This window comes from Telmatherina bonti (genome assembly GCF_933228915.1).
Source record: "Telmatherina bonti genome assembly, chromosome: 2".
NCBI classification, from domain to species: domain Eukaryota; kingdom Metazoa; phylum Chordata; class Actinopteri; order Atheriniformes; family Telmatherinidae; genus Telmatherina; species Telmatherina bonti.
This window is the reverse complement of record NC_136620.1, coordinates 30,449,317-30,472,470: the sequence shown is the minus strand read 5'-3', so window position 1 is coordinate 30,472,470 and position 23,154 is coordinate 30,449,317. Positions and strand designations below refer to the sequence as shown.

Here is a 23,154-nt window from a genome sequence, read left to right as displayed (position 1 = left end):
GGAGTACTAATGTCCCTTAAAAGAATTTTCTCAATAGACAGAAGACTGTCTTGTGAACTGATTGTATACCAGTCTATTTTGTTCAAAGTTAACCTTGCCATAAAGGAAGGAAAGACAACTATACATAGACATTTTTAGGTTCATGTGCTTTAGTATGAGCATTTTCTACTGCTCTGTGGTGAATGATGTGTGCTAAGAAACACAAGGAAGAGGGAGTCAGATCAGAACAAATCAATAAATAATCTTGTTTAAAGGATTCCAAACAGCTGCTGTTTGCAAATGGTGTTTAAACGCAGCCTCCTCTATGGTGGTGGTCTTTAAAGGAAGAGAAACAGTAGAGAGACTTCTGTCAGCTGCAGAACAAAGCAGTACATCAGAGAAAAGAGACATCATTTATTAATTGTTGAGTGGTTACATCCTAAAGCATTAAACTGGGATGTCCACACATGTTGAAGACCCTAAGATTCTCTGATGGCAATTTTAACCCATCGCTCTTCTTTTTATCCTCACATGAGTGTCATTTGGGTTGCCATGGTTATTAAAATTTTATACATGATATTAAGGGATACCTGCAGTTCACCTGCCATCTCTGCTTCATTCTTAACTTTTTTTTTTTTTTTTACTGTTGTCATAAACATATGAAGGATTTCAAATTTACATAACCTTTACAAATGATAATAGTCATTTACTGGAAATTTAATAAAGAAACACAAATAAAAAGAAAAAAAACAGACAAAAATAAAATTTAAATTAAAAAAAAAAAAAAAAAAAAGAGCCTTTTAAGCTCTTTAAACCAGTGTTGCTCAGTCTGCATCTTCACAACCCACTGCCCTGCATGTTTTAAGTGTGTTTCTGTTCCAAAGCACCTGATTCAGATTAATGAACGTCCTTAAAGTATCCTTAACATTCCTATATTAGCCTATATTTATTCTTCTTTTTAGTCTATTTGATTTATTTATATATTTTATATATTTATTAACATATTAGTATAAATGTTATTATTTATTATTTTTTTGTAAGAATTTTTTACTTTGTTTGTGTAGTTATCACTCAAGTTCTGTCCAAGTCTGTTGCTGAACCATTCATTTCAGGTGGGTTAAAGCAGGATTAACTCTAAAACATGCAGGGCTGTATCCTGAGGGATACAGAAACACTGTTTTAAACAAAAAATTGCGGATACTTCTGAAGTCCTTAGCAGAGCAATAGGAAGTCATGCCATGGCATCAGTTAGCTCTACTGAATAATGGAAAACTGAGTGGTAATTCAAGAATTTGGTCCATTTTAAATACCTTATATATCTATCCTTCTCTGCTCCACGTGTATTTAAATGAATAATAATCTGACGAGACAAAAGAAAACGCCTTTTACTTTTTGGTTTTAAAAGTTCTACTTTTAAAACCAAACTTTCTTCCACAGATGTTTCAGTGCTCCTCAAATGTTTAGTGCAGTGTGACCATTCTGAGGGAAATATTGTATGCTTCACTCCACAGATGTTTATGTAACAGCTATATTTATTACTACGAATTCTGATATCACACACAAAACATGTGATCAGTTTATGCAGTAAGATGCATAGTTGTGGATTAATCTCCTCAGCCACACGGACAAGTTAGTCCCTCTATGATATATATTAACCTGGGAAATTCTTGTGTAGACACCAACTTTAAACTGTTTGCATTCACAACTTTCAAGCTGCATTCAGTGAAAAAACTAAAAATAAAAGCTAATCAGGCTAAATGTAAAATAATCACGTGTCAGCAGTGATGCGCACCAGATTAGCAGGATCAACTTTCATTCTGCCATTGTGCTTACTTCCTGACTGGAAAGCTACAGGTTTCCTCAGTGGTTTATTCACGGGTGAATTTAAAGAAGTCAGTTTCATTTGCAGTCAGCCTCTAGAAGTTCAGCTGCACACTGTTGCGTAACACACATCCTGGACTATTGTGTCATATTTCTGATAAGAGAAGCAACATGTATGATAAAGTTACAGTTTGCTCATTTGCAGCACAAACTGAGCATCAAATCACTTAGTGATGGCGTTGAGTTGTTAGTGTGCCAAAACAACACTTGACATCAGCAGTGATGGATATGTTACATGCATGAAGTCTGTTATAAAGAGACTAAAATGAGTGGAACAGATGCTGTTTACTTTACATTCCTCATGAACTGATGTACTCTCTAATCCTTGTAAATATTCAACAGTTTTTCTTTTTCCTGCAAAAAAGGAGACTGAATCTGAAAACTTCCACCAATCTACCAATGAATCTACTTATTTGTGGAGCAAAAGTTTCTTGTAAACACAAAGACCGGTTTATGTTTTCTGGCTTTTTTGGCTCTGGTGCTTGTTTCACACCCCTGTGCGTCCTGCGATAGTGGGTGAGGCCTCCAGAGAGGAGAGGTGAAAGGGTAATCTGATCCCACCTGCTGACACCGACACAGAGTGACTGGGTATACAACCAATTCTGTTAGACAAACATAAATTGTGTCACTGACACAACCAGCTTGAATAATTCATGACCCTATAGAACTCCCAGTGCTATCATTTTGCAGGAAACTGCCCCAGCATGGGGCTTTGCAGGAAGCTGAACTTCCGTCTGTCTTAGTTTCATCTTCATTTATTTTATTGCCAGGGTCATTTAAAAAGAAAAGTTTAATTTAGATCCTCTTTTTTTCCCCTTGAAAGATACTTTTTTAAAGAATATTTTTCTTTTATATGTAGTCTTATTGCAATTAGTAATGCAGTGAAATGATCTTTTTAAACTGCAGTTAAGCTGTCCTTGTATTAACTCTGTCTCTCTTCATAGTCTCTCCCAACCAACCACACACACACACACACACACACACACACACACACACACACACACACACACACACACACACACACACACACACACACACACACACACACACACACACACACACACACAGTGTTTTGAGAGGCACGGAGGACCTGATAATGGGCCATTGTATGCCATGTAGTCACAGGAGCCAGATGATTGAAAACCAAATTAACTTTCCTTCTGAGTGACTCTTGTGTAAGCTGAAGCCATCACACTCATGCCAGTCTCAAATACTTGTACGTTTACACGAGCCAGAATCCATGATACACCTTGAAAGGTGTCACTTTTAAGGTTTGTGATCCGTTGAATTCAGTGAAATTTAACCTGCCCAGAGAGCAGCTGCCATGACCTGGAAGCCAAACCACGAGGACAAGCGTTTCCACGTTCCTCTAAGTAGAGACTGTCAAAGTACATAATGACTTTTAAATAGTACTAAAATGCTTCTTTTTGTCACTTAGGCTTTCCTGATCACCAGCTCAATCTATCACACAATAAAGTCATGTCTGGTAAAACAGACATGTAGCATCATGGCCACTAATGTGTGAGATAATCACTGCTTCTTAAGGAGAGAGAGACACCATCCTCCTGTATGGGCTGGGTGTTTGTGCATGTGTGTGTTTGTGTGTGTGTGTGTGTGTGTGTGTGTGTGTAGCAAATGATTCTGAGAACAAAGCTGAAGGCACCGAGGTGCTGTTAGAGTTTATGTAGTCACAGTGAAGCAATGTGGTTTTTACACGTACAGCTGATCTGAATCTAACTGGCAGCTGAAAAATAACACACCTCGGTTGTTGTCCAATTAAACTCAAACATGTGTATGTTTTTATTATAGATATATTGTAGTTCTGCGATGGCCTGGCGAGCTGTCCAGGGTGTACCCTGCCTGTCGCCCAAAGCCGGCTGGGATAGGCTCCAGCTTCCCCGCGACCCTGAATTGGAATAAGCGGTTCGGAAAATGAATGAATGAATGAATGAATATATTGTAGTTTGTATAGAACATGCAAACGGTCTCAAAGAGACAATATAATAAAACACAAGAGTGGTTTTCTTAAACTTTTTTTTTTATTTTTATTAACAACTGGACATAAATCTTGATATTGCACCAAGAGATTTTTGTGTTTACTAATGAGGTGTACTGATGCTTTGTTGATGTTTGAACTGGTAATTGCAGTAATTCCCAAATCAGATTAGCAAGCATTGTCCAAAGTTCATCTGTGAAAAAAGGCTCCATGCAGATAAGACTCATTAACTACTTATCTGCATCCAAACCCAAACCGAAACAAAGTGAAAGATGTTTGACGCTCTGATGAATGTATTTTTTGTTTTAATGATATGTGCAGGTACTGGAGCAGCATTCATCACCACCCAGATGACAGAATTTTTAGAGAGGTCTTTGTTTACATCAGCAAGACAAGTTTTACCAAACCAGTTCTGCAATTATTACCACAGTAAATACAGGCCCAGGCGTTAAAATGAGCTGCTGGCATTCTACATGTCACTAGTTAAAAACATTTCACTCAGTATGAGGGAAAATCCTTAGTTGTTCAGCAGTATTCAGCTCCTGATTTAGTGGCCCTGAGGGCCACAATTTTGCAAGTTTTTCATGTATTCCTGCTCCAGCACACCTGGCTCAAATTAATCAGACATTGTGCAGAATTTCGTAAGCTGTCAGATCTATTTAATTTAAGTGTGTTGGTGCAGCGACTCTTGAGGCCCGACTTTGGAGGATAAGTTTGGCATTTTTCTCAGTTTCCATGGTGCCAAAACAGTAAAAAAAAAATCCTCATCACAGCTTTAAAAATCTTGCAAATTAATATTTTAAAATTGACTCAATGAGATGCAAAGTTTTGCAGATCATTTAGGTGGTGTGTCACTCAATTACTGATAGATTGATAGATTGATTGGCTGTTTGATTTAAATTATCCTTCTCAGATTAGCATCTTTACTGGAGGCATTGACTTCTAGTGTTGACTTCTCTACCATGTGACAATATTGATTTTGTTTCTGTGCAGGGAGCCTGACATTCCAGCCTGGGCTCCTATACTCTATCAGCTGCAGCTGCTGGACATCAGAGACAAACCAGACCCATTAACTCTGCCCATAGCTGACCGCATCCGCATTGGCAACCAGAAACGAGAACGAGGAAACATCCATTTCCAAAGGGAGGAATACAGCCTAGCTGCGACAGCTTATTGTGTCGCCCTGGAGGTGCTGACCACACGCAGCTCAGGTAACCTAGTTTTTAATCCTGCAATGTTTATGAGAAATATCGTCACACTGTTTGCTTTCTGAAACACAAAACATAACCGCAGCATTTGATCTGAACATTACAATCATTAATGTCAGCCTGGAATGACATAACAGAAGTGCCATCTTCGACCACACTAATGCCTGCATCTCAGTGTGCAGTCACGTCCATCTGAGTCGAGTGCCTCCTAAATGTTTTCAGTTAATTCTTTTGCATAATCAAAACCAATCAACTTTCTGACTATTTCCACCCCCTCAATCCTTTTAATCATTGACAAAGCAGCAAAGGCCTGAGAGAAATGTGGCTGAACTAGTCACTAAAGACGCAAACATGAACTGCTTCATAATGTACCAATGATGGCAGACTACTGGCTGAATCCAGTGTAAAGCTCAAGAGAGTTTATCAAAGCACTTAGATTAAGTAATTAGGAGATAAGAACAAAAAAAAAATAAAAATCTAGTAGAGATGCCAACACCTTAGATTTTATTGGATCATTTGGGGCTAATGAGAGTGATGTTTTAAATACAATTCATGACACATGGAGGTCATAAATCACTGTGATTTATAAATGTAATAACATACACTACCACAAACATCTTAAATGTCAGAAAAACTGTTTAATAATACTGTATGATAATAACAGATAAATAAAATAAATTAAACTCCCTTGATGGAAGTAAAATGAATTTTTGTATCAAATGAAGGTAAAACTGGTAATCCCATCTCATCATAGTATTGGTGATAAAGCAAACCAATAAATAAAGCTCAATAAAAGTTGTTTGGACAATTTGATAAAGTATCCATTTTCTATGGTTTATCTTTGACTAGGTCACAGAGGCAGTTGCCTAAGAAGGGAAGCCTAGACTTCCCTCTCTTCAGTCACATTTACCAGCTCATTGGAGGGTGGCAATAGCTCAGGAGGAAGTGTCTTTCACCTGGAAAGTTGGGAAATTGATTCCAAGCTTACCCTGACTATGTGCCGAAGTGTCCTTGGGCAAGACACTGAACCCCAAGTTGCCCCTGATAGGCACACTGGGGTATGTATAAGTTGCTTTTGTTAAAGGCGTCTGCTAAATTACTGTAGAACAGAATATAATCCTGAGGCGTCCCCAAGCCAGCTGTACAGATGTGTCCTCCCCGAAGAACATCCCCAGAAATTCCTCACCAGGAAGGCGTCCAGGAGGCATCCTAACCAGATGCCCCAGCCACCTCATCTGGCTCCTCTTGATGTGCAGGAACAGCAGCTCGACTTTGAGTCCTATCACTTAAGTCTTGCCATCTTGTAGAGGAAACTCATTTCAGCTGTTCTTTCGGTCACTACCCACAGCCCACGACAACAGGGGAGGGCAGGAATATAGATTGAGATACACAAGTAATTACAAAACTCTGAATTTCAAATCAGAACATTTAACTACATTTGAAAAGAGAACGCCACTAAAACGCAAGACGAATTCATTCATATTTTCTACAATTTCATTCCCTAAAACAGCTACACGGAGGTAAAGCTTTATTCTCAATTAAGTTAAATATTTGAAAAACTACCATTGTATCACTAGCAAACAAACGTATAAATCATTATTTTTAATTAATCTCTCAATAAATAATGAAAATACCTTTTTTCAAGGTCAGACTTACTGTTTTGAGGAACAAGTTAATGGAATTTCCTTCACTGATGCTACAGCATGTCAAATGGAAACTGCACACGTCTATAGATGAGATCATGTGTCAGTTTTATTTACAACCCGCTTCGTTGCTTTCAGTGCATGTACAAGTCTGAAGTCCAACTAGAAGCACACATTTAAAAAAACGACTTTATTCAGGAACAGTCAAACTTATACTCACATAGATGTCCTTTAAAAGCTTCTAAGTTGCTAGCAGCTACTAGCTAGCATGCTCTTTGTCTCGAAGAATACTCATTTGTGCTAACAAGTGCTTATTACTTTGGTCGCTACCTTCGTCAGCTGGACATGTTTGGGTCTAATGGTGAAACCAGGCAGGGGTAGAAATACAATATGCAACTGAATATAAAAACAGAACATGAACTAGCTTTATAATGACACCCGGTGGGAGTTTCTTCTCCTATAAGAGTGTTTTCCTAATGAGATTTTTTTTAAAGCAAACCCAAAAGACATCTTCAGCAACCCCTGGCAAATCTTCCTTATCGTCTACTTTTCTGTACATAATAAAAATAAGAATTTCAGCTTGAAGGTTGTGATGAGTCCTGCGACTGTGTGCAGACAGCAGTGATGTTGGCATGAAGGCCGAGGAGGAAGAGGTGCGGGAATACCGGGTCAAGTGTTTGAACAATCTGGCCGCCACTCAGCTAAAACTGGAGCAGTTTGATGAGGCGCTTCACACAAGCAGGGACGTCCTCACCCTCGAGCCAAACAACGTCAAAGCCCTCTTTAGGGCGGGGAAGGTAAGAGGCCCCATCCTGTAGCAGTATTGCTGACAGCCCATCTGATATTACCTACATGTAAATGATGACAGCAGAGGGGGATGCTAGAAGGAAGAGTTATTTGTTTTAAATGGGTAACATTTCCAGTAATCTTAGGTGGAAAAAATGAAGGAGTTATATTATTTCTTTATCTTCAATGTTTTGGTTTATGGGGGCTATAGCTGAGCTCACACGGAAGGCCTTCTAATCTCTTTCAGCTGCTGTCAGACAAGGGTGAATACAAAGAGGCCATGGAGGTGCTAAAAAGGGCCTTGAAATTGGAGCCAGCTACCAAGGTGAGATTATGTGGGTGAGAAGGTCCTGCTTCATTCAAATCCTGACTGTGAAACTAACACACACACACACACACACACACACACACACACACACACACACACACACACACACACACACACACACACACACACACACACACACACAAGATCGTGCCTGGCCACCAAGGTTATTATAGAAATTTGAATTTCCTTGTACACATAACTAAGTAACTCTTCTAGTTGTTGTGCATCAACTTGTTTTTGCAACTAGAAAACATTTAATTTAAAATATTCAGTAAATGAGCATCTTATCCATCCTTCTTTCTCATTTTATGGAGTTGTTCTTGCATTTGCCCAAAAAGCTTATCATGATCTGCCTTTGCTTAAGACTTGTTTTGAATGTGTGATCCATCTAATCTGCCAAATCCTCCAAAAGGCAGCTCAGGCAAACGTCACATCTGGCCATCTACACATGTAACCACACAGCTTAGTCTTCAAGAAAACGTACATGATGTGATGTTACTCTAAAAGTAAGAAGGGTAAGAAAGAGACAGTCATCCTTTCCTGCAACAAAACACACTCCATGTTATGTAACCGCTAAACTGGTTCATTACAAGTCAACAAAAACCAGTTGATGGCCTTTATTTTTAGTCTGTAGGCTGGAAGCTGTGCAGACGAGTTTGTTTCTATCAGCTGTTTACAGCACACGCCTGCCAGCATTACAGTGACCCGACACACAGGGCACACTGCCATCTTCACAAATATGTCTGGTCTTGTCTAGACCAGATTTGGTAATTTCACCCCTGTCCCAATGTTGGAGTAAATACTCAGAGAGACCTGGTGAGAAAGTTACTTTGCTGCTGTTTATCAAGTCTGAATAATAATTATCCCTCCTCATATGACTGCTTTGTGTTCTTTTTAATAACTTTCTGCTTATCTGCAAACTTTAACTCTTAAAACAGAGCCTTTACGATTTGGCTCGAGCGTCTTGTGTAAACATAAGCGATAGAGTTTTAAAAGAAAACATGTGATTAGGATGATTCGATGGCCTGAGTGAAGAAGGTGTGTGACTGTACTGAGAGCTTTGTATGCTGAAGCTCTGCTCTCATCTGCTGGACCCTTTTAAAAACTACAGCTTTGTTTTCTTCCCCTAGATAATATCTGACACCATTTATAAGTAGATTTCAGTAAAAATAAACATCTTTCATGTGCTTAATCTGTGTGTTTTTTTTATTTATTTATTTTTTTAAAGGCCATCCATGCAGAGTTATCCAAACTTGTCAAAAGGCAATCGGGAGGAAAAGATACCCAGCAATGGCGGGCCAAACAAGTTGAGATGCTTGGAGACAACATCCCACCTTTCCTGATTCCTACCAAAAAGAAATCCTCTGTAAGCCTTCACATATACAAACCTCAAATATTACTTTACTGTGATTAACAGCTGACTGGATTCAGACCATCTGTCTTGTGTTTTTAGGGGCTTTCCTGGAAGTTCATACTGGGAGCTCTGGTGGTGGCTTTGGGCAGCTTAGTGACATCAGTTGTTCTCACAGCAAGAAACTGAACTCTTGAACAGAAGGAAATATGATGAGCAGGGAGAATGTCAGGCTCAGGTTTCCTCTGAGAAGGCAACAAAGCAGCTTGAACTCATATTTATGGGAGTTTCAACGAAAGGTGGAGCGTAGAACAGATTCATCGCAAGCAGAGATTTTCTGCTGATCGGTACGATGGAGGTTTCTAACAGTTGTCTCCTCATGTCAGTCTCTTCTGATTTGATAAAAGGGATTATATTTCTTGCAGTCTTGGCCAATTTTCTGCTACAACAAAATGCTCTGAACAAAAGGAGGATGTGGTACTTTTGTAAACACAAACCAAACAGCAAAAAGTAAGATTAGTTTATGAGAGTTTGGATCAGTGTTCATGCAGTGATGCTTCTAATAAAAACATAAGATGTATGTTGTCCTGCGTGGATTGTTGTTCTTCAAAAATATGAAGCTCTGATAGAAATTTGTTCCTAAACGAGAAAGCAGCAAAAGACACGGTAAGTACAGCTTTGTTACACAGGTAGAAATGTTTAAATACTTATGCCAAGTCAAGATTTAGGTGTAAATCTTCCTTATTTATTTCCTTCATTCAAACTACTATACCTCCAAAAAATATAAAAGCTAAAATATATAGAAACTTGATTATATCTGAAATTTTCCAGAACAGAAACCTTCATTTTGATCAAAGAACAAATGTTTCTGGAATATTTAAAAAATATATATCAAAGTTAAAATGTGCATAAGAGATCATTTGTCAAAGGAAAAAAGTAAGATCATGTCCTTCATCAGTCAACTACAGTCCACAGCAGCTGTTAAGAGTCTTCTTTGGGTTGTCTCGGCTCAGTTTGACCCGAGATTCTGATTGCCGCCTCAGTTTGCCGTTTTTCTTGACCTGTCTGTGGAAAAGTGAAAATAAGGATTGAGTGTTAAACATGATGAGAGGGGGGGGGGGGGGGGGGGGGGGGGGGGGGTGGAGGTCAACTGAAACGCTCTCTGGCCTCCTACCTTGCTAGGTGAAGCACAGTCTCGACTACATTGGTTCCCTCTTTGGCGCTGGTTTCACAGAACAAGGCGCCGTACGCCTGCAAGAAAAGCATCGACATGCTTGACTGCAACTTGTTTACTTTACGCGTAGGACACCCATCTGCAAAAACCTTTTTTCCACCAAGTGTAACAAAAAAAACACACACACCTTGGCCAACTTTTCCCCGTGCAAACTGCTCACACACCTTCCCGTTGGAAGCTGCTCCCGGAGGTCCACCTTGTTTCCAATGACACACATGGGGATTTTCTCTTCAGTGGAATCCTGAATAAAAACAGCGTAAACGGTGAATATTAATATTTGCAGGTGTGACTGAATTCCTTCCATGATCAGCATCGCTTGAGCTACCTGGATCTGATCCACCCATGCTCTGACGTTAAGGAAGCTGCTCTCTGAAGTGACATCGTAGAGCAGCAGGACTCCATGAGCTTTACGGAAGTAAGACCTGGCAATACTACGAAACCTACAGTTAGGGGAAACACACGTCTAATTTTAGATTACATCAAAGCATATTAAATGATGTGATCATTATTTCCTTTTGCTACTTCCTTGATAAAATGTCCTGGAGAATGTGGCCTACCTCTCCTGCCCAGCTGTGTCCCATATCTGCAAATTTGTCATCTCTCCATCCACCAGCATCCTCTTCATCTGGAAATCAACTCCTGAGAACAGTAAAAATGTCACTTTAATGTCTAAAACTGCATTATTCTTTTAATAAAATGGTTTCCCTGTCCATAGTTCTCATGAACCACTACAAAAAATAAAAATAAAAAAAAAAATTCGATAACTACTGCAGCGTACCAGCTGTGTTCTTTCTCAGCATTTTTGTGTATTTTACAGAATTGTACTTACTGTGACATTACAAGCCGCTACATCAATTCATACCGAACCATTTTAAGTAACTTAAAACCGAAATGAACAGAAAAAACTGTTTTTAAAATGAACATGTGTGAGGAAAAAAAGTGGTAGAGCGGGGCATCCAATGACGCTTCGAATCCTGCTCCCCCAGTCATCTGTCGTCGTGTCCTTGGGCATGTTTACCCACCCTACCCACAGTGTCAGCATCACTGGTGTGAGAATGAGTATGAATGTTTCAGAGATGGTCAAAGGCCATTGGCTGCCCTGTTTTAGTCAGTCTGCAGCTGTGGCCTCACCATGAATGTGGAGTGGATGAATAATGGAAATATTCACGCTTTGAGTGCCTTCTGCAGCAAAATGCAATATAAATCTAATCCTTTTTCCATTATTATTAAGGTGTAATAAGGACAGATCTGACACAAACTCACCCAGTGTCGTCTGAATATCTCCTCTGAACTTGTTGACAGTCAGCCGCAGCAGAAAGCTGGATTTTCCAGCCCCTGCATCTCCTGCTAAAACCAGACGGTACATTGGGGCGGGTCCATCCGTCTCTGTAATGTCCTCCTCTAATGGCTGTGTTTGTGAAACAAAACGAACAAACAAAAAAACCAGATAAGCTTACCAAACACAAAAAGGGTTCAAAGCCCTTAAATAAACTGGTAAGAGGACGTTCTGTTTAGATTTATTGCCACTATGTCCTAAAGCGATGCCATCTTCAATTACTACATGCAAATGAAGAGTACTATCACTAATACCAAGAGAAGAATAACAGAAGAAATTCAGTTTGTAGGTTGATGTTTTGAATGATATTTAGTCTACAAACACTGGAAAAAAATGAGAGAAAGACAGAAGCAACACATCTCAGATCTGGATGACATACTCCAGTTGAAAATCTTTACTCTGTGTTGAGACCAACATAAGAAGGATTAATGGAAATCAAAATTAACCCATCTAGGAATAGATTCAGAATCGTACCCAAAATAAAAGTGGAAAGATCAGAACACAAGCAGACCAAATTGTGGAAATCCTTAGAGTGTGTGTGTGTGTGTGTTCCTGATGGGACAACCAATGTTCTCAAGAGGGGATTTCCTCCCAGACCTGGATCAGGGTTTTAGTCAACTCTGAACCGTCTATGGTGCGATATGGTGATGGACAGAATGAGAACGAGACATGATTTATTTATTTTTGAACAGTGTATGCAGAAAAGCACAACCTCCGCCAAGGCCTTTAAAAAGTTCCTGGATCCAAACGGTGATCCGGATCACCACCGAAATTAAATCAGTTCTTCCTTTTCACATTTCCAACAACTCGTGTAAATTTCATGAAAATTCATCGGTGACTTTTTTAGTTATCTTGGACACAGCCAGACAAACAAATAAACAGCAGTAAAAACATAACCTTGGTGGAGGTAATTAAGTCAACCGCCCAATGACGGAGACTGGAGAGGAGTTCTTCCTCTGAATGAACCACTTTGAAAAGCTACCGCTAAATCATATAGCTGATATGGACGTACACATTTCCCAAAACCACTGAGATGCATCTAACTGTGCTCCTCTTCACATCTACTATTACAGATACTTGTTGTTATAAATGCATAGCAGAGAGTTATTACATTGTAAAGTACTGCACGTATGTACCTTTGTGGAAAAGGCAGATAGACGTCTTCTCAGAGAAGAAGTTACGGAGCTCACCGCGCTGGGAGCCACAGACACCGCAGCTTCAGATTTTCCCTCAGATATCTGTAACAAAACAAGAACAACTCGTGTTATAAGTCCTGAGAGAAGGGAGTGGGATTTGTTTTGACTCTGGTTCATCACCAGACCCTGACGTTGTCTCTGACCTCCACATCAGACGGGATGTACGAGTAACTGTGGTGCACGGTTTCTACGGAGCTTCTACTGTCATCGGTGTCATAATCACTGCCTGAGCTCTCGGCTGTGTCCATTGGGAGGGAGATCCCACTGTCCAGGTACCTATCAGCCCAGGTGGCCACGTGGGAAATCCTGGAATTCTGCTCCAAGCTGTACCCAAACACCAGCACATACTGGCTTTAATTAGAGACATCTTAACTCACGTCAATCTGCAGGTCCGCTCAGGCGAACTTTACACACCTGCCATGGTTGAGCGTACTCTGTCGGAGAGGTTTCATCCTTCGGGCCGGGATTTCATTTTGGGGAGACAGCTGATGAGCAGATTAAAGTGGCGAGAAGAGAAGTTTATTTTTAATTACACTTAAAAATGGAAAAGCTACCAGTTTCTGGCTCACACACAGGACATGGTTACAGGAAACAACATCAGCAAACAAGGAACTTACCCGCCTTTTAGCTGCAACCACTTCGCTGGCTAAAGCTGAGCGTAGCCCGTCGTTACTGTCATACAGCTTTTTATTCATTTCCCTGGTAAAGTGTTCAAGGAAGTAGAAGACAAGTCAAAACGTGCTTCCTTACAACCGATTTCTATGCTAGTAGCCTGAGTCAGCGGATGAGCTGAGTTGTCTTAACTGCACCAGTTCTAGAGACCATATAAATATAATTATAACCACAATTATAGTCATTTAAGGCATTGCTTGCCATTATCAGGATACATAAAACCTACTGCAGTCCCTGCATTCTTGTTTAAGACATTTCAAATGTCACCATTAGAAAACATTAACAACCCAAAGACAGACTGACTGTAGGATCTGAATCTGACTGGAGTATGACTGGTATTCCATGACCATGCTCTTCAAGTCATCAGTTTCTCTGTAAACAAAAACCAAAAAAAACAACATACTTCCATTGTATTGCATGCTGTGCATTAAACATGAGATGAGCATAAACACCCGTGATACCTTTCATGTTGAGCTTTCTGATCAGCATACATGTTCTTCAGTTTGTCTATCTCAGAGTGCAGGATGGAAATGTCCGTCTGAGCTTGCAGCAGAGAGCTTCGGAGCTGCTCGTTTTCCTGGAGGAGGATGCAGCGCTTAACAGTTTTACACAAAAAATGTGGGAATTGTTTGACTTAAAGTGCAGTGCGACTTACGAGTGAGAGGTCACTGATGTGTCTGTTCAGTCTGATCATCTCCTCTTTTGACTGATTATGTTCAGCTTCTTCTTGACTCTACAATAAAAAGTGAGCATTTTGTTACAAGGTTTTAGCTGAGAACACAGCACTGGACACATAAATAAAGCTTAAATATCCCTTTGAAAATGTGACCGAGGTTTGCACCAAATGAGACATTTTACAGCTGAAAATGAACCTTGTTGTCCATTAATAACATTTTCTTTAACCTTGCTGTGTCATAATATCTTGGAACTTAGCAGCCAACATACTATACCCCCCAAACAAACAATAACATAATACTGACTCAGACTGGACCAGTCTGACCTGTGGACTCATCTCTGTTGCTTTATTGTCATCTGTCACCATCTGCAGGACAAAGGCAGCAATTGCAACCACAATATTTGCTGAGTCCAGATGTGCAGAATGATCTTTTTCTATTGCTGAGGGGTCCCAACTTGCACCTGCTTGCCCCCAAATGCAAGACTGGACAGAAAATTATCATTAAACCTTAATGTTGAATGGTTCAACTCCTAAATTCTACCTGTCAACAAATTGCTAAATATAAAACAGATGAGTCAGTGTGTGGGTTAGGGTTAGATCCCAAAGCCTTTTGCTTTTGTATCCACATGCACAAGAAGCTAAATGCTAGGATACTTCAAGCTAGCAGGCCAATGTGCAGCATGTGGCTGGCTGTGAGTTGGGAGCCAGTGGCCAATTTGCAAACAAACCAGCAAGTTTCAGGCCTTTGAGGGGGAAAACCCCCCCCCCCAAAAAACTGAACGCTGAATAATCCTGTTTATTTTTTAGGGTCAGGTGAAATCTAATTTTACACAAGACTAGTGAATCCTTCTTTCTTCTTGGCTCACCGTTTATCCTCTCTTAACACACAAAATACAGACATTTTGCTGCATGTACTTTCATACTTACAACAACAATGTAAACAATAGTATTATACAAGATGTACAAGCAACTCTGTGGCCTCTCTCTTCAATTGTGAGGAGTTTGTCAGGTTTTAGATCATGCCACAGCACAGACAGTCCTTTCAGAGCATTCTTTTCACTGCAAGCTCAAGGACATCTCTTGTTTTAGTGCTTTTGGACAGCCTGTCCTGGTTCGTACCTCACAGGCAGAAGCTTTCCAGCCAGTCTAGGAGCTTTTTCCTCTTAAGTGGTCGCTCTCCATTTTGGGGTTTCTCTAGGGTCCATATTGGGACCGTTGCTGTTTATTTTGTACATGTTGCCGTTATGCTTCCGAACCAACGAACCGAACATACACGGTCATTGCTTCCTTACAGCTAAAACAAACTGAAGACCCTCTGTTGTGAGGTTTGATCATTGTTTAAGATGTGTTCTTTTACAAACTGCCTAAAACATGAAATTTGAAACTTTCTGGACCATTAGACTATTACAAAAATCAAGCAACAACTGTGAACACATCATGTGCCTGTATTTCAGGTTAAGTTGCTTTCTTCTGCTTTTTATGCTACTAGAAAACAAATGTTTGCATGAGAGATCTAAATGAATGCAAATTGTAAATGGAAAAAAAAAAAAAAAAATACCTTTAAGAGTTTTTCCACCATGGCATGTAGATCTGCAGCCTCATCCTCGTGCTTCCTTTGAATGGTCGCCATGACTCCTTCCATTTTCTTCCGCTCCTGCAGAAAGTAAACCAAAGCAGTGAGACGTGCAGACCAGACCAGAGCTTGAAGTGAGGCTTTCATCTGACTTTACAGAGGCTCTTTGTGAGGAGACATGTAAACTGCTACTGTGCGCTCTACCACAAATATGCAGGTAGCGAGATTTCTACCTCAGTAGGAAGAAAAGTGCACTATCTCTGCTCTGCTAATGAAGTCTGCATTTCAGACAGATTCATTTTCTGAATCATGGCAAAGAGTTCAGAAATTCTGCAAGCTCACACTCACCTCATCTCTCACCCGCTCCTCTGTTCTAACAAGCTGTTGCTGAATGTCGTCCTCCAGCTCTGCCAGCTGACTGCTGTTTATCTCGTCAGCTCTGTTTTAACAGAAATGTGCAGTAATCAGTTTTGTGCTGGCAGCTTCACTAAAGCAAACTCTCCAACAATGGTCCAAAAGATTAAACCTGAAAGAATCCAAATACTTTACATCTGCATGTCAAATCTACCAGACTGACTTTCAACAAGCTACAGTTGTGGCTCCGGTTGATTCCTGTGTTTTCTGATTAAAGCAGTGGGAGGGACAGATTCTGTGAAGAAAATTCTCCAGATGTACTGATGCGCGCTACCATTGCTCAGCTATATCCCACACACATTCGTTACTTGAGCGCAAGTTTTAACAAGGAAAAAAAAAAAAAAAGAACAAGATTAAGTCCACTTATTGTTTCAACAGTCAAACACAAAAGGGAGACGTGTCTTTTAAGGAAGAATTAAATGCCTGGGCGGGGCAACACGTTTAAGTCTTCCTACTTCCTTGAGCAAGGAATGTCACCTTTCCCCATGTCATGCTTTCACTGAACCAAGAGAGTCTAGATACAAAACACTCTCACTCTGATCTGGTGTGCAAGCAGGGCTACAAACTGCAACCATTTAGTGGCAAAGCAAACAAATTTATAACTAAAAGCACCAGCGGAGTTTGAAAACATGCTTTTGTTTCTTTATTGTATGATGTGGAACACCAGAAAGAAACTAGAAGTCTGTCTTCAAATGTCAACTCTGCATGAAAGACAGAAAAAGATGCTGAAGGCTCTCATCGTAACGCTGCAAGATTAATTTTATATGAACAAACCGATTTCATGAACCGTCGTCTTTTAGGAGGTCCTTTCCTCTGCAAACTCAATTTCGCCATAGGAACAACAGATTCAAAAGAATTTCAAGGAGATTTCACATCTAAAAACAGTCTTGCTAGCAGTGCTTTGGATATTACCATGAACCTCTGAGGTGGGGCATGCAGCTCCAGGTCCAGAAATGCAAAAGATGTGATCAATAATCAGCAAATTGCAACTAAATTGTCTTCCTTTGTTTGCACTGTTCCGTCTAACATTCAGCAAGGGTGCAAAACATTAGTCTGATCACTGCACATCTCTGATTAGATTACAATGTATAACCCATATTTTAGATCCCCCTTTCAGTCTTCATCATTTCAAGTTTGTATCCACCACAGCTTCTAAAATCATCCTGCTTTACTATTCGTAAACACAACATGGAAACTCTTCAAGCCCACTTAAAATAGCTGTGGAGACACAATGTCCACTGTGAACTGTGGGCAGACAAGTTCCAGGCTGAGCGAGGAGAAGCAGCTTGTTTTGTGATAGATTTGGGATCCTTTTCACAGCAGTTCTGCTCTAAGATATAATACCATAAAATGCTGAGCATTATTTAAAGTGAAAGGAGATGAAGTGCATTTCCTTAGCTGTAGGTGTTCTTATCAGCAGGCAAGTGAAGATGTGTTCAACCAGCGACTAAGGAACTGATCTAAACAAGCATCATTCATGCAGGTGTTTAGGTTGGGATACATTTTTCAGTCAATGCAGCTGCAGCGTTACTGACCCGGCTGAGCATCAACCTTTTCTTCATGTGAAAATAGTAAACTGTTTCTGAGAGAAAATGTATTTATCTATTAATTTAAAGTCACCTCACTGTGCTACACCAGTACTAAACCCTTTATGTTCCAGCTATGAGCCAAACAGGACATCTGCAACAAACACAGTAGATCCATATTCATTTAAACAGTGAACCAAGTGTTGTTGTTTTTAGCTGTTTCAAGATAAACTTTTATAACTTTTATTTTGAAGGTTTTCAAATCCAAGTTAGAAAGGTTAATATAAAGCCACCTCTTTTTCAAGAGACCAAATGTAATTGGACAATTGACTCAAAAGCTACTTAATGTGCTGCATGAACTAGTCCCTTGTTAATCTATCATCAACTAAGCAGGAAAAATACGTTTATTCCAGCTGTGGTTTTCACTTTTGTAAGCTGTTGCAAACATGCATCATGAGGTCAGAAGAAATTAAATAAACCATTGTTTGGCTGAAAAACAGAATAGTCTATAAGAAACAGCCGGAATATTATGAGTGGCAAGAAAAAAAAAAAGTGTTTTATTGCAGAGAAAAAATGGGGAGAAAAAGTCCACAGAACAGAACTGTGGTGAATCATTGCAGAATCCATTCTATGGTGGAGAAAAAAATCCCATCTTCACAACAACCACCTGAAAAGAACACTCTCCAGGAAGTAGGTGTACTAGTATCTGAAGCCTTCTGTGTAGCGGAGACTTCAAAACAGGGAATTCACCACAAGGTGCAAACAATTAACCTGTCTCAAAAGTAGAAATGCACTTTGCAAAAGAACCCAGCCCAGTTCTGGCACAGCATTCGTTGCAGATTTGCGGCAAACTGACTGGGCAGCATTTCATTGCATAAATGGATAATAAAGCACAATACACTGTTTTTTAAAAGGCAAAAATATGAGCAGGTAAGCCAACTGTGAGATGTAGTTCACAAGCTGAGGAGGAAACTTAAAGCAGAAAGACCCAAAAACAAGCAACAACCTCAAACAGCTGCAGTAAAGGTCTGGCAAAGCGTCACAAAGGAGGAAACTGAATATTTTGTTCAGTCCATGATCTCCGCACATCATTGCCTGCAAAGGATTCCCAACAAAATATTAAAAGTTAACATTATGTTAATGGAGATGTCAGTTTGTCCAATTGCTTTTGAGTTTCTCAAACAAAGAGACTTTGTATAGAAATGACTTTTCATTCCTTAAAGTGGAACTATTACATGCATTTCAGGCTAATTTATTTTTATTTCTGAGACCAGAAGGGCTGGGATTGATCGAGTTATTGTCACAAATTGCTTTATTTATTTCAGACCGACCCTCTCCGTAGGCTGTCAGATCAGCCTGTGGGCAAAACGAGTGGATTGAGACTTTTCCGCATTAAGCCCCGCCCCCCGCCACATCGGGAGCGCGCACCGCACCTGCTTTCGCCGTCATTGTAACATCTCATAAACAGAAGAATTAGGCTAATATGAACTCAATAAAAAAAAAAAAAAAAAAAAAAACACAATGTCAACACATAGCATACAGCCCTACATGTTGGAACCTGAATCAGACGAATGCAGCAGGATGTCTCTCTTTGGTAAACTCACCAGCCATCGTTGGAAATAACTTTATCCCACGTTTTCCACCCGCCTGATGTTTTTGTACATGCCCTTGTTAACCAGTAGAAGGTAACCAATCACCTAACCTTATCCCCCGGGACGTCACAAGGATTTCGAAGTAGAAAAAACTCTCTAAAACGACGCTTTTTTTCGTCGCTATGGAAACCGAATGGAGAGCGTGCTGGAACTCAAACTCAAACATGCGTTTAGGTGATAAAAAACAGTGCCGTTCACATGTCTGATGAGGATTCAACACTAACACTGTAGAAAGCTCAGAAAACTCCAAATACCATAATAGCACCCCTTTAACATTTTGTCAGATACCTTTTATTCAACCCCTTGAATAAAAACTGAAATTCAGCACTTCAACTGAATCCTCATTGTTTTATTTTCAATGCTTGGATTAGGGCGATATGACCAAAATCTCATATCCCAATATAACTCATTTTATATCCCCATAACGATATACATAACAATATTAATTTTTTTGTGTAATTTTGTGTGAGTCATCAGTTATTTGTCAGATGTGCTAGGCAACGGCAGTGGTGATCTCCTTCCATCTTCGGGAACGATGGTCGTATGACATTTCACGGTTAAATACCTGTTGCAGCTAGGACTATATCGTTTGGACGATAGAAAATGTCTATCAGTTCATATGAGGCTCTATCGTTTACGCCACCATAAGGTGCTTTACTGCAGTATTTTCTGTCAAGATGCGCTGTATGGCATGCACGCTGCAATATAAAAACAAAAATGTAGGAAGACGGTAGCAGATGCGTTTCAGAGCAGGTTAATTCACTAAAAGATGACCAGCCAACCAAAACTGATGAGCTAGCTCATAAAAGAGGGGAAATTTCTGTTGCATGGATGTGGTTTGGGTATAAAAAGATCAATGTGGAACCGACAACAGACTAGCTCCCAGTCCCAACAACGGACTCCCACACAACTAACTCATTATCACCTGCACGAGAATTTGGATTAAGGATACAAAAAATAGTCAAAAGCCGCAAAAGCAGTGTCAAATGGTGGCGAAAGCGCTCATGATTAACTTCAGACATAAATGAGTTCTACCATCATCCAAAGCAAATCTCAAATTCCAGCTTTATTCATCATCTAATTTGCACATGATTTAAATATTTGCTAGCATGTCAATAATACCAAAAAAACCCTCAACTGCACATCATTACAGTACTGGTGCTAAGTGGTAGAAAAATCTCAAATGTGTTGTTAAATCAGATTTTAATTTTTATCATTCACATTTAATACTTCTTGTAAGGCGAAAAATAAACTTTTCAGTTAGAGGCATTTGTTTTTAATCACTTTTAAATGCTACATATAAATTTATCTTCTTGTTCACATTTTGTCGTTGACGTCTTGTCTCGTCATGGTTCTTACCTTTGTAAAGAAAATAATGGAGACATTAATGCCAATCATTTCTTACCGCTTCAAACTGGTCTCCAGCTGTTCACACTCTAGTTTGTTGTCCAGGATTTGACTGACCAGAGTGCGGATGATTTCCTTATACGCCTGCAGAAGAGCTGTGTTTCTAGAAGAGTCAATGGCCTGGTAAAGGTCAGCCAGCTGCTCCCGGAGACTATACGACAGGAAACAAAAAGTTACCATCAGCACTGTCTCTTCCCCCAAAGACAGCTGAACTCTTGTAAACTTGAAAGGAGGTTTTTACAGCTGAAGTCACAAAATGGATGAAATTTAAAACATACACAATTTTTCCGACAAATCATGCCACATGATCGACTGTGGAACAAAGAAAATCAAACTACCAGTAAAAACATTTTACCCCAATATTAGGGTAAAGCTACACAAAATGGACATCAAACTAATATGTATACCTCACTAATTATTTTCTCATACTACTGTATTAACTTACTGGTTGCCATCAATGGTTGTCTGCTAAGTTTCCTTTAAAATTATTTAAATATTCTGATGACACTTTGTGCTCCTTGTTGAATTTGCTACATAAATACTTGATTTGGGAATAATGTCTTGATGTGAGTCCTTGTCGTGTAGTTTTACTGGCCACATCCAGGATACCAGCGAATTGGTCTCTATTTTAAGTAAGAGCTCGAATGGCCACAGAAAGTGAATGACTGTAGACACAAGTCTACCACAAACTTGATGTTAAACAAACTAACCACTATGAAGTTGACCTACTTGGGATTAGATATTAAACGTTAATTTACAGACCGATACTGACCTCAGGACTCTAAATAAACTCACATGTGCATTGGTTTTAGTTAGTCTGATGGGCTGGGGGGCATTTTTATAAGTCATTTCCCCATGTTGGATCACAATTTGTGTCCTGCTAATGAGTCACCAGGACTGCTTGCAAATAAAAGTACACATTCTTGTTTAGTTAATGGGATGGTCTCCTGAGCAACTCTTGCTGTTTAAAGTTTAAGTTGCTTCATTTAATCCTGTTGGAGAGAATCATTTAGATCTATCACAGAAAACACTTCATCAAAATCTTAATTAAAACATAAAAAACACATGAAGTGACAGATTTGACATGAGTAAACCTGACTCCCCAATCAGCGACTGTTTTTAGCATACAAATACAGGTGTGCTCATATGTATTCATCCCCTTTCATTAAAGAAAAGGCTGCATTTACAAGTCACTCAAATAACTGGAGACTTAAAAATGCAACAATATCTAAAAATTTGCAAAAATATAATCTAGTAATATAAGACACTGTTTTTCATTTAATTGAGTTGGAGAAAGAAAAACAAACAAATTGGTCCTGGACAAATTAGAGCACTGTTCTGTTGAACAGTGGGATAAAATACCTGTCAACAGGTGCAGAAGTCTGACTGAGAGGAACAGAAAACACCTGACTGTAGCGGAAACATTAAAGGATTATTCAACAAAATATTAGTTTATGAGTGATGTAATATGTAATAAATTATCTTATTTGTTTGCTTTTAAAAAATATTTCTATTGAACCAGAATTAGAAAATAGTATAATGGTTTTCATAACATTTTTTTTTTTTAAATTTATTATCACTTTAGTCAATTTCAGCTAATTTTACACGCAGCTGTTTTTTTTTTTCTTCTTTCATGAAAGGGTATGAATAAATATGAGCACAACTGTACTTTCATAAGTTACCAAACAACTTTCATACAACTTGCTCAGCAGCACCTGCAGTGGTGTCCATGTTTGCTAGCAGGTAGCTAGCTTAGTCGCCGGGACAATCCTGATGGTCATGTACCTTTCTGAGAGGAGAAACTCCGCATCTATTCTGTCTACAAACTCTTCCCACGGGGTTTGCGATGTCCCGGTGCCAAAAGCCGCCAGGTCCAGAGTCTCTGAAACCTCCTGAAAGCTGGAGGAGAACTTGCTGTAATCGATGAAGCCATCCTCTTGTGCACCGAACTTGTTGAACAGAGTTTGGATTTCGGTCTCGGGGACGCTGAGCTCCCGACAGACAGCCGTGAAGTCCTCGTACTCAATCTTCCCGGACTTATTCACGTCACAAGCAGAGAAAAGTCTCCGGAGGTTAGGTCTTTCCATCTTATTGTTAGAATACACTCGGAGCATCACATTAATATGCAACGCCCGCTGCGCGCGAGCTAAAGTAACATATTTTTTAGTAGCGGAATATGGATTGGTCCAGATGTCAAATGTGGGCGGTATCACCTGAATCAACGGACCTCACTGTGCCAATGGGGCGCCACCTCCCACCTGGAGCCTTCAGTTACCACAGCAACTAAAGTTTGTAC

At 39.7% G+C, this 23,154-nt stretch overlaps 2 protein-coding genes across 2 annotated transcripts in view; one reads left to right on the top strand and one right to left on the bottom strand.

The window, feature by feature from the left end:
* The window catches only part of fkbp16 (FKBP prolyl isomerase 16), a gene marked incomplete at its 5' end in the record, with an annotated part of 32,815 nt that extends 23,391 nt beyond the window's left edge, over positions 1-9,424 (top strand). Inside the window, 5 exons of the mRNA XM_079257711.1 lie at positions 4,850-5,067; positions 7,323-7,504; positions 7,741-7,818; positions 9,050-9,187; positions 9,275-9,424. Of these exons, the coding sequence (XP_079113837.1) occupies positions 4,850-5,067; positions 7,323-7,504; positions 7,741-7,818; positions 9,050-9,187; positions 9,275-9,361 (703 nt within the window). The 3' untranslated portion in view covers positions 9,362-9,424. The remainder of the gene's footprint in view (positions 1-4,849; positions 5,068-7,322; positions 7,505-7,740; positions 7,819-9,049; positions 9,188-9,274) is intronic.
* A 710-nt stretch (positions 9,425-10,134) lies between these two features.
* rasef2 (RAS and EF-hand domain containing 2) lies at positions 10,135-22,945 on the bottom strand (the record flags this gene model as incomplete). The annotated part of the gene is made up of 17 exons (XM_079248823.1): positions 10,135-10,237; positions 10,347-10,423; positions 10,534-10,647; positions 10,732-10,846; positions 10,964-11,045; positions 11,670-11,814; positions 12,879-12,980; positions 13,082-13,262; positions 13,353-13,423; positions 13,556-13,637; positions 13,914-13,982; positions 14,072-14,187; positions 14,266-14,343; positions 15,845-15,940; positions 16,208-16,298; positions 20,857-21,009; positions 22,644-22,945. 17 exons carry the CDS (start codon positions 22,943-22,945, stop codon positions 10,135-10,137), a joined length of 1,977 nt encoding a protein of 658 aa, XP_079104949.1.
* Between the last annotated feature and the right edge of the window lie 209 nt (positions 22,946-23,154).